The sequence below is a fragment of the Salvelinus alpinus genome, chromosome 2, assembly GCF_045679555.1.
Source record: "Salvelinus alpinus chromosome 2, SLU_Salpinus.1, whole genome shotgun sequence".
NCBI classification, from domain to species: Eukaryota; Metazoa; Chordata; class Actinopteri; order Salmoniformes; family Salmonidae; genus Salvelinus; species Salvelinus alpinus.
The window spans coordinates 124,580,139-124,591,131 of NC_092087.1; the positions used below are offsets into that span (position 1 = coordinate 124,580,139).

Sequence of the window (10,993 nt, forward strand, 5' to 3'; positions counted from 1 at the left end):
GTAGGACCACACACACAGTCACACTGTGTGTCTTTCAATATCTTTCATTACGATAAGTAGCCTATAGTAGAGGAATGTGAAGTTTGAAATGAAATAAGTTTGCTAATATAATATGGATGTTTGTTAATGGGACAATTGATGGCTACAACCATACAGGTACTAGTAGTTTAAAGGATAATTTTTAAAACCTGTGGTGTACATTCATGTTGTAAACTTATCGTTCTATTTATTGTTAGCGCCTAAATTCAGGCAATTTATCGTAATATGGATTTTTTCCCATATCGCCCACCTCTCACACACACACACACACAAACACATCACAAATGACATGTCAGTATTGAGAAAATACATGTGTTTCAGTTGAACAGGATGTTGGTATAACGGTCATGAAGTTCTGAGGAAGACGCTTCAGACAGGAAGTGTTCAATTAAATCCACAGAGACGTCAGAACTGAACGGGTGTAAAACAAACTAGTACACACTGACTCTGTAATATACTCTACATTGCTGACAGGTTGTCGCAAGCTATTTGACCAAAGAATAACCTACAACTACACCACATTCAAATCCACAGGTGTGAACTGAGAATTCGGAAACGTGAAAAGTGGAAATGTGTTTACCCCAAGTTGAAAGACATTTACAAACAGAGGGTTGGGTTAACACATTTACAACCAAGTAGTATCATAGCGTCCTGTCATATGTTGCTGCTGTAATTATCTGAAGTAGACTAATGACTAAAGAAAACAGTGACACACAATACCTGCTACATACAGTACAGTAGCTTAATATAACTGAATCTTATTATACATCCTTTACATGTTAGTCATTTAGGAGACGATCTTATCCACGGGGACTTACAGGCGCAATTAGGGTTAGTGCCTTGCTCAAGGGCACATCGACAGATTTTTCACCTAGTCGGCTTGGGGATTCGAACCAACAACCTATCAGTTCCTGGCCCACAACTCTTAACCGCTAGGCTATCTTCCCAGTGTCCATCCATCCATAATTTGTGGAATTTATTTTCTTCTTAATGTGTTTGAGCCAATCAGTTGTGTTGTGACATGGTAGGGGAGGTATACCGAAGATAGACCTATTTGGTAAAAGACCAAGTCCACATTACGGCGAGAACAGCTCAAATAAGCAAAGAGAAACGACAATTTATCATTACTTTAAGACGTGAAGGTCAGTCAACGCTGAACATTTCAAGAACTTTGAAAGATTCTTCAAGTGCAGTCGCAAAAACCATCAAGCGCTATGATGAAACTGACTCTCATTAGGACCGCCACAGGAAAGGAAGACCCATAGTTACCTCTGCTGCAGAGGATAAGTTCATTAGAGTTACCAGCCTCAGATTGCTACCCAAATAAATGCTTCACAGAGTTCAAGTAACAGACAGAGACACACCTGTGAATCAGGCCTTCATGGTCGAATTGTTGCAAAGAAACCACTACTAAAGGATGCCAAAAAGAATAAGAGACTTGCTTGGGCCAAGAAACATGAGCAATGCACATTAGACCGGTGGAAATCTGTCCTTTGGTCTGAGTCCAAATTTGAGATTTTTGCTTCCAACCGCCATGTCTTTGTGAGATGCAGAGTAAGTGAACAGATGATCTCTGCATGTGTGGTTCCCACTGTGAAGCATGGAGGAGGTGTGACGGTGCTTTTCTGGTGACACTGTCAGTGATTTATTTAGAATTTAAGGCACACTTAACCAGCATGGCTACCACAGTATTCTGCAGCGATACGCCATCCCATCAGATTTGTGCTTAATGGGCCTATCATTTGTTTTTCAACAGGAAAATGACCCAACACACCTCCAGGCTGTGTAAGAGCAATTTGACAAAGAAGGAGAGTGATGGAGTGCTGCATCAGATGACCTGGCCTCCACAATCACCTGACCTCAACCCAATTGAGATGATTTAGGATGAGTTGGACCGCAGAGTGAAGGAAAAGCAGCAAACAAGTGCTCGGCATATATGTGGGAACTCCTTCAAGACTGTTGGAAAAGCATTCCAGGTGAAGCTGGTTGAGAGAATGCCAAGAGTGTTTAACACTTTTTTGGTTACTACCTGATTCCATATGTGTTATTTCATAGTTTTGATGTTTTCACTATTATTCTACAATGTAGAAAATAGTCCAAATAAATAAAAACCCTTGAATGCGTAGGTGTGTCCAAACTTTTGACTGGTACTGTACATACATACATACATACATACATACATACATACATACATACCTATGGGAACATGTCACCCCTGACAGTATCAATAACTGTGGTAACTAATATGTCACTGACAGTGTCCATCCATACATACCTATGGTAAGCCTCTCTGCGGTACTTCTTCATGGCCAGCCCGTCCATGTTGGCTGGAAGGTCTGCATAGTTCTGCAGTCTGTCGCTCCATGAAGTGGTCATATTTATATCTTTAAAATCCTCTGAAAGTCAATATAGAGAGGGAGAAAATAAGAGATATTCACCTTGACATGATTCTGCAGTTTCCTCTTCTTGCGCTTTGAGCATAGGCCTAACTGAACATTATATAGGCTTATCTATTTAGCATCAAATAACTTTGAAATCTTCAAACAGGAGGAGTATGAACTCTCAAAGAGTTCACTACACTAACTCTGCGGAACCTGTATAAACGAGCCACAGTTGCAAGCCACTGCCTGCCACCCGGCTGCATTTAGACTAATTATGTAGTTCGAAGGCGGGGAGAGCCGCCGGGCGTGGAGAGCCTAGTCCTCCAGTCACACCAGCCGTTTGTTTTGTCAATGACAGAACAAAAGAGCCACAATAATCTTATCAAATCCCTAAAATACACTAGGCCAAGTCTGTGTACCAAATGGCACCCTATTCCATATATAGTGTACAGGGTACTGCTTGGGACACATCCCTAGTTTGAGTCACTCTTGACTAAAGAAATCGAACTGCGAGTGTTGTCAATGTTCACACGTTGCAGTTTGCAGGCCATTTCTATGCAAGACTCGGTAATGAGTTAGAAGAAGAGGGGATGGATGTAAGACTAATTACTGTCCTCATCCTGACTGTGGCTAATGAAAAACGGTCGGCCACCGAGGTGGAAGAAAGTCGCTCACTTCTTCTGGGCTACTCAGTTTGAGAGACAAAGAGTTAGGGTAACTTAGATTAGATTAGATCGAGAACACGTGAGACGAAATTGGGTTGTACGGTAGGCGTAACACATTACTTTTATTTATTTTTGAAATGATAAAAACAGAACTGAAAAGAGTCTTCAGTGCCAGCATGCACATCTGTTCAGTGTTTAGCAGCGAAAAATTCTCAGGGGAAAGATTTATGTTTTTAGCGGTCTCTCCAGAGAATGACCAGTTTTTTAAAACATTAACTGCCTTCTCTATCTCCCAGGAGACTAGAGAAGGGGGCAGGAGAAAAAGCTGAGGTCAGCTTTTCTTTGTCACACAATTCGCAAATGACACAATACACAAACAAGCGAGAAAACCTTGAGGGGTTGAAGGGTGAGGTAGCCAGCAGATCTGACCTTGCTTACAGCAGCACTAGGGTTGTTCAGAATTGCTGTTATTAACACACTGTGTGCCAGCGTGAGATAAGGCTCGGGAAATGTACCTCAATCCAGGGATGAGAAATGTGTTGTACTTGGAATTGTCCCGTTATCCCAACTGTTACACCGAGAAGATTGAACCAGTGCTCGTTTTTAGCAGTCATTCAATCTTCTCATGGTGTAACAGTTGGGATATTGGGACAATTCGGAGTACAACACATTTCGCATCCTTGGATTAAGGTACGTTTTCTGAGCAATACCTCACGTCGGCTCCACGGCGTCTTAATATACACTGGAATGCTGTCCAACCCTAGTGCAGCTGTAAGCAAGCGGGTCAGATCTGCTGGCTAAGGGTGAGGGGAAGACTTCTCCCCAACAACCATGAGTTTCCTCGCTCTCAGCTGTGCTATAAGGAAAAGTGACATTTGATGAGATGCTCTGAAACTGGGTCCAGGCAAAGTGACATCACAGTGTGAACTGAGCAAGTTTTCTAAGGAGGCCAAGGACAGCCCTTGGCATTTTTGGCATAGATAAAAGTTTGCCTATTCCAGCCTTATGCTCCTTGACAAACCAGTGAAGAAATGCAGAGTATAGCTTTATTTAACATTTTGTAATGGGCTATACAATCAAAGACCAAGTTAATATTTTTATCCTCAATAGAAAATTATACAGTGTTCAGACTAGGTCCAAGGTCCTACAGGGAAGACTGGACCTGCCTTGTCAGCCCAATCAATGCCGGATTGGCTGATGATGCACCATGCCAGATATGTTTTTGATTAAACAAATACATAGCTAACGTTATGTAGCAGCTAACTACTTTTTACGTTTGCTAAAAGAATGGGCAAATCAACACAAGGTAAAAAGAATGTCAAGTAAACTAGCAGTAACTACTCCATTTGAGTAGCAAGCAAAAATCAGCTGAGCTACGCTAGCTAGCATGGTAGCTAACAGATATTTTGTGGCCAACAAAAAGTGATAAGTTAGTTAGTTAGCTAGGTCACATTTTAAATTCAGTAGCTAAGTATGTGCTTTAAAAGGTGCAATATGCATAAATCACTTGCTAATATTTCACCTGAGTTCAGTTTGTGACAAAACAACCAGTCATTGTGTAGAGAATCATTGTACCATCTAATATATTTTCCATAAACAAAAATATTGTATTTTCAGCTGTTTGAAGCTGGTATACAAAACTGAAACTTAAGAACGGGAAGCATAGAAAAAGCGCACATAGAACAGATCTACAGCTTCTTTGACTTGCTTTCAATAATAAAGAAAGATCTATAAGCTGTATTTCTATGTGAATTTGGTTGGGTCGCCCAAAAAAAGTTACATATTGCATCTTTAATAACTAGGTTTAGCTCTTTGTTAGCCTGAATATATACTGTAGCTACCTTTTAATTATAGGCTCAGCTCGCGGAGGGCTTGTCATTATGCGCTTATCTTGCCAGCACAAACAATGGTCTCTGTCAAATCACCTTTTCTTTGCTTGCAGGTCGCCAAGGGGGTTAGCTAGTAATGTAGCTAGTTATAGCTACCTTGTCAGCTAACAGCTGATTAGGGAGTTTAGCATTAAATTCTAACGTTAGGCAATTTACAAAATGGACGTTAGCTAAGCCACAATTTAACTATTTTGTCGCATTTATTAGCATTATGCTAAGCTAGCTAGCAGGTTACAAAACAACCATTCACATCTGCTCCCCCTTCACGGAAAAGCCAAAGTGGCAGACTGTCTATAATAGAATAGAACAAAAACGGGTGTTCTGTGACCGATTTTACGTACACTCACCTCCGTATTCCTCGATAAAGCAAAAACTGCACCGTTTGATAATCTGAGCATGCGCTTCATACACGATCAACGTGGAACAAAATCGAAAAAAGTATCTGAAATGCACTCGCAGAAAAACAAGTAGATACGTTATGCATACACAGTCCGTGGAGATATGATTCTTCCGCAATTTCTTGTAAAAGCTCTCTACTGACAGTGGATTGTTACGGAGGCAGTGGGCGGTGTTTTTCTGCTGTAAGGGGGAGGGACATAAGTTGTATTATTGAAATGTGATGATTTTAGGCTGAATACAATTCTGATATCATCAATGGGCCATCAATGAGACTACTGTTCCAATTCCTTTCATTCACTAAATGTATTTCGAATACAATACAATTGTGATTTCGTAATTTCACAAGTTTTACTGCAAACACTATTGCAAACTTTGATTTGTTTTTCCAAATCAATCTATTGACAATTTATACTTATTCTATTAGGCAAATAATTTCTCTATTCTCTATTATTTTGCTGAGTAGGCTCCAGTAAGTAGGCCTACAATAAAATGACCTACATTGCAGACTTGAACAATAGAGACTGCTGCTGCCTCCACATAAATGCATAGAATAAATTAACAGAACATAGATAGAATAACACCCATCATACACCCCCCTCCCCACCCACACAAAACGTTAATAAGTGCATGGCAGGCAAGGATGTGACTAGGTGGCAGTTCCACATGATGAAGGCCTAAAGGCCAGGCTCCAGTCTGTTATTGCTGTCTCCCTAATCTACCTCTGTGTCTCCGCTGCTGTTTAGCAGTTTTAATGACAGGGGGACAAAATAATGTTTATATCTGTTCAGCCTGCATCTAGGCACCCTATAACACCTCCCCGGTGGCATCAGCTGGAGCTCTGTGTTCAGTGCATGTGTGGGGTCCGATATGACCCTGTCCTGGAGAGAGGAGGGAAGTGGCATGACTATAATCTTCCCTGCTGTCTTAGTCAGTCTCAAGATTTTACCAAACCATGTAACAGTGAACTGCACCGTCAGGTTACCAAACCATGTAACAGTAAGCTGCACCGTCAGGTTACCAAACCATGTAACAGTGAGATGCACCGTCAGGTTATCAAACCATGTAACAGTGAGCTACACCGTCTGGTTACCAAACCATGTAGCAGTGAGCTGCACCGTCAAGTTACCAAACCATGTAATAGTGAACTGCACCGTCAGGTTACCAAACCATGTAACATTAAGCTACACCATCAGGTTACCAAACCATGTAACAGTGAGCTACACCGTCAGGTTACCAAACCATGTAAAGTGAGCTGCACCGTCAGGGTTACCAAACCATGTAACAGTGAGCTGCACCGTCAGGTTACCAAACCATTTAACAGTGAACTGCACCGTCAGGTTACCAAACCATGTAACAGTGAGCTGCACCGTCAGGTTACCAAACCATGTAACAGTGAGCTACACCGTCAGGTTACCAAACCATGTAACAGTGAGCTGCACCGTCAGGTTATCAAACCATGTAACAGTGAGCTACACCGTCAGGTTACCAAACCATGTAAAAGTGAGCTGCACCGTCAGGTTACCAAACCATGTAAAAGTGAGATGCACCGTCAGGTTACCAAACCATGTAACAGTGAGCTGCACCGTCAGGTTACCAAACCATGTAACAGTGAGCTGCACCATCAGGTTACCAAACCATGTAAAAGTGAGCTGCACCGTCAGGTTACCAAACCATGTAAAAGTGAACTGCACCGTCAGGTTACCAAACCATGTAAAAGTGAACTGCACCGTCAGGTTACCAAACCATGTAACAGTGAACTGCACCGTCAGGTTACCAAACCATGTAACAGTGAGATGCACCGTCAGGTTACCAAACCATGTAAAAGTGAACTGCACCGTCAGGTTACCAAACCATGTAACAGTGAACTGCACCGTCAGGTTACCAAACCATGTAACAGTGAGATGCACCGTCAGGTTACCAAACCATGTAAAAGTGAACTGCACCGTCAGGTTACCAAACCATGTAAAAGTGAACTGCACCGTCAGGTTACCAAACCATGTAAAAGTGAACTGCACCGTCAGGTTACCAAACCATGTAAAAGTGAACTGCACCGTCAGGTTACCAAACCATGTAACAGTGAACTGCACCGTCAGGTTACCAAACCATGTAAAAGTGAACTGCACCGTCAGGTTACCAAACCATGTAAAAGTTAACTGCACCGTCAGGTTACCAACCCATGTAAAAGTGAACTGCACCGTCAGGTTACCAAACCATGTAACAGTGAACTGCACCGTCAGGTTACCAAACCATGTAACAGTGAGATGCACCGTCAGGTTACCAAACCATGTAAAAGTGAACTGCACCGTCAGGTTACCAAACCATGTAAAAGTGAACTGCACCGTCAGGTTACCAAACCATGTAACAGTGAGCTGCACCGTCAGGTTACCAAACCATGTAACAGTGAGATGCACCGTCAGGTTACCAAACCATGTAAAAGTGAACTGCACCGTCAGGTTACCAAACCATGTAACAGTGAACTGCACCGTCAGGTTACCAAACCATGTAAAAGTGAACTGCACCGTCAGGTTACCAAACCATGTAAAAGTGAGATGCACCGTCAGGTTACCAAACCATGTAACAGTGAGATGCACCGTCAGGTTACCAAACCATGTAAAAGTGAGCTGCACCGTCAGGTTACCAAACCATGTAACAGTGAGCTGCACCATCAGGTTACCAAACCATGTAAAAGTGAGCTGCACCGTCAGGTTACCAAACCATGTAAAAGTGAACTGCACCGTCAGGTTACCAAACCATGTAAAAGTGAACTGCACCGTCAGGTTACCAAACCATGTAACAGTGAACTGCACCGTCAGGTTACCAAACCATGTAACAGTGAGATGCACCGTCAGGTTACCAAACCATGTAAAAGTGAACTGCACCGTCAGGTTACCAAACCATGTAACAGTGAACTGCACCGTCAGGTTACCAAACCATGTAACAGTGAGATGCACCGTCAGGTTACCAAACCATGTAAAAGTGAACTGCACCGTCAGGTTACCAAACCATGTAAAAGTGAACTGCACCGTCAGGTTACCAAACCATGTAAAAGTGAACTGCACCGTCAGGTTACCAAACCATGTAAAAGTGAACTGCACCGTCAGGTTACCAAACCATGTAACAGTGAACTGCACCGTCAGGTTACCAAACCATGTAAAAGTGAACTGCACCGTCAGGTTACCAAACCATGTAAAAGTTAACTGCACCGTCAGGTTACCAACCCATGTAAAAGTGAACTGCACCGTCAGGTTACCAAACCATGTAACAGTGAACTGCACCGTCAGGTTACCAAACCATGTAACAGTGAGATGCACCGTCAGGTTACCAAACCATGTAAAAGTGAACTGCACCGTCAGGTTACCAAACCATGTAAAAGTGAACTGCACCGTCAGGTTACCAAACCATGTAACAGTGAGCTGCACCGTCAGGTTACCAAACCATGTAACAGTGAGATGCACCGTCAGGTTACCAAACCATGTAAAAGTGAACTGCACCGTCAGGTTACCAAACCATGTAACAGTGAACTGCACCGTCAGGTTACCAAACCATGTAAAAGTGAACTGCACCGTCAGGTTACCAAACCATGTAAAAGTGAGATGCACCGTCAGGTTACCAAACCATGTAACAGTGAGATGCACCGTCAGGTTACCAAACCATGTAAAAGTGAACTGCACCGTCAGGTTACCAAACCATGTAACAGTGAGATGCACCGTCAGGTTACCAAACCATGTAAAAGTGAACTGCACCGTCAGGTTACCAAACCATGTAACAGTGAGCTGCACCGTCAGGTTACCAAACCATGTAACAGTGAACTGCACCGTCAGGTTACCAAACCATGTAACAGTGAGCTGCACCGTCAGGTTACCAAACCATGTAACAGTGAACTGCACCATCAGGTTACCAAATCATGTAACAGTGAACTGCACCGTCAGGTTACCAAACCATGTAACAGTGAGCTGCACCGTCAGGTTACCAAACCATGTAACAGTGAGCTGCACTATCAGGTTACCAAACCATGTAACAGTGAGATGCACCGTCAGGTTATCAAACCATGTAACAGTGAGCTACACCGTCCGGTTACCAAACCATGTAACAGTGAACTGCACCGTCAGGTTACCAAACCATGTAACAGTGAGCTGCACCGTCAGGTTACCAAACCATGTAACAGTGAGATGCACCGTCAGGTTACCAAACCATGTAACAGTGAGCTACACCGTCAGGTTACCAAACCATGTGACAGTGAGCTGCACCGTCAGGTTACCAAACCATGTAACAGTGAGATGCACCGTCAGGTTACCAAACCATGTAACAGTGAGCTGCACCGTCAGGTTACCAAACCATGTAACAGTAAGCTGCACCGTCAGGTTACCAAACCATGTAACAGTGAGCTGCACCGTCAGGTTACCAAACCATGTAACAGTAAGCTGCACCGTCAGGTTACCAAACCATGTAACAGTGAGATGCACCGTCAGGTTACCAAACCATGTAACAGTGAGATGCACCGTCAGGTTACCAAACCATGTAACATTAAGCTACACCATAAGGTTACCAAATCATGTAACAGTGAGCTGCATCGTCAGGTTACCAAACCATCCATGTACAGTAACAATGCCATAGCGTATGATTGACCCAATAGTAGATCGGTGAATAATCTGCCCACCGGGCATTAGAATCTATCTGTCTATCATCCATCTCATGTCATATTTAAAGATATAAATGTCTGCTAAAGTAATTTAGAATACGAGGCTATATAAACCCAACACTGTCTACATCCATCCATCTAACCATATGCACCTAGCCTTGTATTTAGCTGCATCTGTCCCATCCCAAACTCTGGTGCCGTGCAGTATGAGTTGCGTCAACAGAGGGCAGCATCACACAACCATTTCCATGGGAGGTGTGGAGAGAGGTCTGATTCTGGAAAGCTGAATGATGGCTAAGGATGATACAGGGATATTTACAAACTAAATCTAGCCATATGTCAGAAATGTGCTGGATCCTCTGCAGGACAATATTTGATGTAGGCCTATTAACGTAGAGACAAGACGCTTCACAGTTCATGGTTCATAATTGTAGTGTCAAATTATGTAGAATGACCTTTATTACTTTCAGTAATGGGAGGAGTAGCTCACAAAGGGCAGTAACACTTCAGGTTCACCTTGTAAAATAATATACATTTCAGCATTACTACCGGTTTTAGGCTACAGAATACATGTGTTAGGCAGCCTAAAAACGCATCATAAGTCCAATAGTATTGAGAATGAAAATTGCACAGGTTTAGAACAACATTAAATATAGTTTAGTGCAATGTGTCCAGTCTCCTCAGAGGTGAGTGGCTAAAACGAGATAAAATATTTATTTTGCTGATATCAGCACTGCGCCAAAACGGACAGTTCCATCTACCGGCTCTAGCGCCCAAAATAGGTACGGCTCCTTAGGTGCGAGTTTAATCACTAATATAAATGTGGTTATTAACCATTTAAACGTGCTTATAATCAATGACTCAGTATATTTAAGCTATTTGATGAGAGGTTGTTTTACCTGGGACATCTGCAGTGGCCAGTTGGGCAGGCTAGAGTTTGCCATCAGCCGGCATTAATTATAGATCGTTGTGAGGTCCCCC

The 10,993-nt window shown here is 42.7% G+C and overlaps 1 protein-coding gene across 1 annotated transcript in view; it reads right to left on the reverse strand.

The window, feature by feature from the left end:
* LOC139568561 (cytosolic purine 5'-nucleotidase-like) overlaps positions 1–5,536 on the reverse strand; it is a 38,174-nt gene extending 32,638 nt beyond the window's left edge. Inside the window, exons 1-2 of the mRNA XM_071390477.1 lie at positions 5,322–5,536; positions 2,315–2,435 (exon numbers count right to left, since the gene is read on the reverse strand). Of these exons, the coding sequence (XP_071246578.1) occupies positions 2,315–2,415 (101 nt within the window). The 5' untranslated portion in view covers positions 2,416–2,435; positions 5,322–5,536. The remainder of the gene's footprint in view (positions 1–2,314; positions 2,436–5,321) is intronic.
* Positions 5,537–10,993: the final 5,457 nt, after the last annotated feature.